The 3,638-nt window shown below is 36.9% G+C and overlaps 1 protein-coding gene across 1 annotated transcript in view; it reads left to right on the plus strand.

Moving 5' to 3' along the window:
- Nucleotides 1-3,437, plus strand: part of nid2a (nidogen 2a (osteonidogen)) — a 91,477-nt gene extending 88,040 nt beyond the window's left edge. The window contains 5 exon segments of the mRNA XM_052016784.1: nucleotides 139-310; nucleotides 826-983; nucleotides 1,134-1,257; nucleotides 2,533-2,645; nucleotides 3,257-3,437. Coding sequence (XP_051872744.1) covers nucleotides 139-310; nucleotides 826-983; nucleotides 1,134-1,257; nucleotides 2,533-2,645; nucleotides 3,257-3,267 — 578 coding nt within the window. The 3' untranslated portion in view covers nucleotides 3,268-3,437.
- Nucleotides 3,438-3,638: the final 201 nt, after the last annotated feature.

The raw sequence follows: 3,638 nt of genomic DNA on the forward strand, positions 1-3,638 counted from the left end.
TGAACATGGCTGATCCTCTTATCCCATTAACAAATCTCACACTTTTCCTATAGAAATTCGTTGACACATACCTACGAAACTAGAGGGTAGATATTGAATGTTTTATACTTCCTCTTTTTACTTTTGCTTCCATTTTAGGACTGACTAGTCCTGAAGGACTAACCATTGACTACCTCCACAGAAACCTGTTTTGGACTGATAGTGGATTAGATAAAATAGAAACTGCTGCAGTCGATGGATCTAAACGGCGAGTTCTTGTTGATACTGATCTGGTAAATCCCAGGGCAATTGTAGTGGACTCTCTTAGTGGGTAAGTTTCACATGAAGTTGCAAATATTTACAGATTAAATTTACTTTAGCTCTTCAGTTTTATTTTCAAGAAAGTTTTAGAAAAAAACGAGTTGTTTTCTTTCCAATTAGAGATGTGTGCACAGCCTGTGTAGATAGAATGATTACACCTTTAAAAGTTGTCAAGCAAACAGCAGGACTTATACAAAAATGTTAACATATGATCGCAATTTAAATTACATGATTTGGAAACGTCTTGTTCAGATGTTGCTACACTCTATTATAATCTAAAATCCTGTTTTTAGGATTGAGAGCATTTACATTACAGTGCACTGATCTGGAAAGAACACTCATTCCCACTAGTAATGTTCCAATGGAACTAAACAAAGCCCGGGGCCAACAAATGTTTCCTTTTAAGATAACCTCAGAAGATAATGGTCGGCTTTATAAATGCTAAATGACAGGCTCCCACTGCCCCTAGATTAGACGCTTGGACTGGTTTGTATTAAATCTCATGTTCTTGTGGTTTCCTTCCAGCAACCTATACTGGACAGACTGGAATCGCGAAGCTCCTAAAATTGAAACTTCTCATATAGATGGAACTAATAGAAGAATATTAGTTAAAAATGATATTGGATTGCCCAATGGGTTGACGTTTGACCCATTTTCCAGACAACTCTGTTGGGCTGATGCTGGTATGTTTGATGAAATAAGTTGGCTTTAAAAGGAAAAGAATCCTGTTACAACTAATTTTAAAACATAACTGTAGAATGAAATAGCATAATTCCATTTCTGAAATTTGTCACTGAAAATATTTAAATGTCTCGTATCTTTGTGATGAAAAGGAACCAAAGATCTGGAGTGCATATTTTCAGATGGGACAGGAAGGCGAGTGGTGCAGAGTGGTCTAAATTATCCTTTCAGTATTGTTGCCTACTCAAATCACTTTTACTACACAGACTGGAGAAGGTAGGTTTAAAAAAAAAATCTGCTGGAATTGTTGATTTAAATGTAAAGATATTTTGAGGGCTGCTTTTAATATTGGTGGACATTTGGCAGATCCAAAAACAGGGCAACTTTATTTTAAATCAAAAACTAATTGTGAAGATTGGTTTACTTATCAGTCAGTGGTATCATGAGTAATTAACAGTCACTAGGCTAGGAACTCTTATGTAATACAACATTTTTGTGTGCTATGTAATTATTAAAAACTCTACTGCCAAATGTGATTATGCACCTTATGTGGCACACAAGGAAAATTTGATCCAGATCCTTTGTGCGTATGTGTATTCACACAGGAATCATTGGGCATTCAGAGTGATGCCAAATGACATACATTGATTGCACTACTTTGCATTGGAGAGGAACAACAAAGGTTTAAGTTTTTAAATTCATTAAGGGGTACAGGCATCTCTGGCGAAACATTCATTTAAAAAAAAAATCCATATCATTTCCCCAAGGAAGGGGGCCACCTTAGACATTCGCAGACCATAAGGAAGTGTTTCCATGTGTTGTGAGTTCCAGGGATGATCAAGAAAGTTAGAACATACTTAACTTGTTCCGATGCAATTGCTGCTGCTATGCTTCCAGATCAAGAGTATCAAAATATTGGTCTGAGAAAGTTTAATCCAATTTGTAATGTCCTGCCTGTGTGCTTAAATAGACATACTTGGCAGAGTACTTTTCAGAGGGCAAGGATGGTTCATGATTAGCTGATTAGTGATTGTGAAATAGGAGCTCAGGAGAATATTCAAGACCACATTACAAACCTTACTAAGGAAGAAGTGGTTGGGCTGAACTTCTGATCATAGCAGCAGTATGGTTGGTGTGAGCATGGAATGCACTGCCTGGGGTGGTGGTGGAGGCAGATACATTGGACAGGTTCAAGAGCTTGTTGGATAGGCATATGGAGGAGTGTGGGATGGGGGGATATGTGGGAGGAAGGGGTTAGGTAGTGTGAGGGTGGTTTGATGGACGGCACAACATGGTGGGCCGAAGGGCCTGTTTTGTGCTGTATGGTTCTATGGGCAAAGCTGAGCGAAGTAATCCGTGAAAAGGAAATGAAGCCAATGAGCTCTCCTGTTCCAGTGCTTTACAACAGTAGATTCATGAGGGAAAAGGTTTACTAATTTTAAACCCCTTAAAGATAAACATGGACAATACTCTTTAAAGAACCTAGTCTTAATCCTTCATTTCAGCTGGTGCACATACTCTTCATGTTACTTCAATTTTTTGATTTTTCAGAGATGGAATTATTGTTGTACCTAAAGATGGCAGCCAGATTACTGACGAGTACCTACCTGATCAGAGGTCACATCTATACGGAATAACTGTGGCTTACCCTCATTGTCCACATGGTAAGGATAAAAAAAATATAATTCTTGCTAAAAAAAAAATATAATTCTATTCTATTCAATTCAGAACCTCAGCAAGAACTCTGTTCTAAAAGCAGTTCATTGTTTTCAGTCCCCCAATATATTAGTTGTGGTCATACTGAATTTAGCTATTCTTCAGAAGTTCAAGACAGTTTCATTGCAACCTCCTATATCTAATTTCAATTTATCTTGAAGAACAATTTCATCAGTTGGTAATGTGTCACATTTGAACATTTTTTAAATGACGTAGTTTCTAAGGTTTTATATTTCAATTTCTATCCTAATTGCCTGTACACTACCAATATTTCTTCATGCTGTGTAAAATGCCAAAGTCAGTAAGTGTCGTCAGCGGCACAGCCTGCTTGATGCCGGTGTTGGAGGGTACAATAGACAGACATCTGACAGAAATCAATATCAGGAAAGAATAATATCCACGTTTAGAGAGTGTTTATATTTTCATCAGTAAGCTTTCCTAAAGGCTGCAAAATCTGGGCCATTACTTAATTTAGTGAATTGTATAATGAAGTCTGTGTGCTTCTCAAAGCCATTGCATTGCCAAAACATTTACCAATATTTTTAATTTTTTTGGGCAGGAAGAAAATAATGTCTCTATTGGTAATGACAATTGTATTTCATCGTTCTACATATGGAGGAAAAGGAAGACTTTATTTGGAACAGGGTGCTGCAGACAGAAGTGAATTTTCCCCTCACACCTATTAAGTAAGAGAACCAAACTGAAAATGTGTTACAGAGCAACTATATTTGTAAGAATTTTTATACCTCATTACTTAAAAGAAAACCACTACCATGCTGCCTTTTGATTGACTGACTGGTAAATTGTAGACAATCACTGCCTACCAGGCCTCTAATTTTGAAAATTAAGTAAGAACGCAGTAACTTAAAGCTGTAGTTCTTTGTAGAATAAATAGAAGTATGAGATTCAGAAACCATGAGCAAAAGCACCAAACTATATAG

This window comes from Pristis pectinata, chromosome 1 (assembly GCF_009764475.1).
Source record: "Pristis pectinata isolate sPriPec2 chromosome 1, sPriPec2.1.pri, whole genome shotgun sequence".
Lineage (NCBI taxonomy): Eukaryota > Metazoa > Chordata > Chondrichthyes > Rhinopristiformes > Pristidae > Pristis > Pristis pectinata.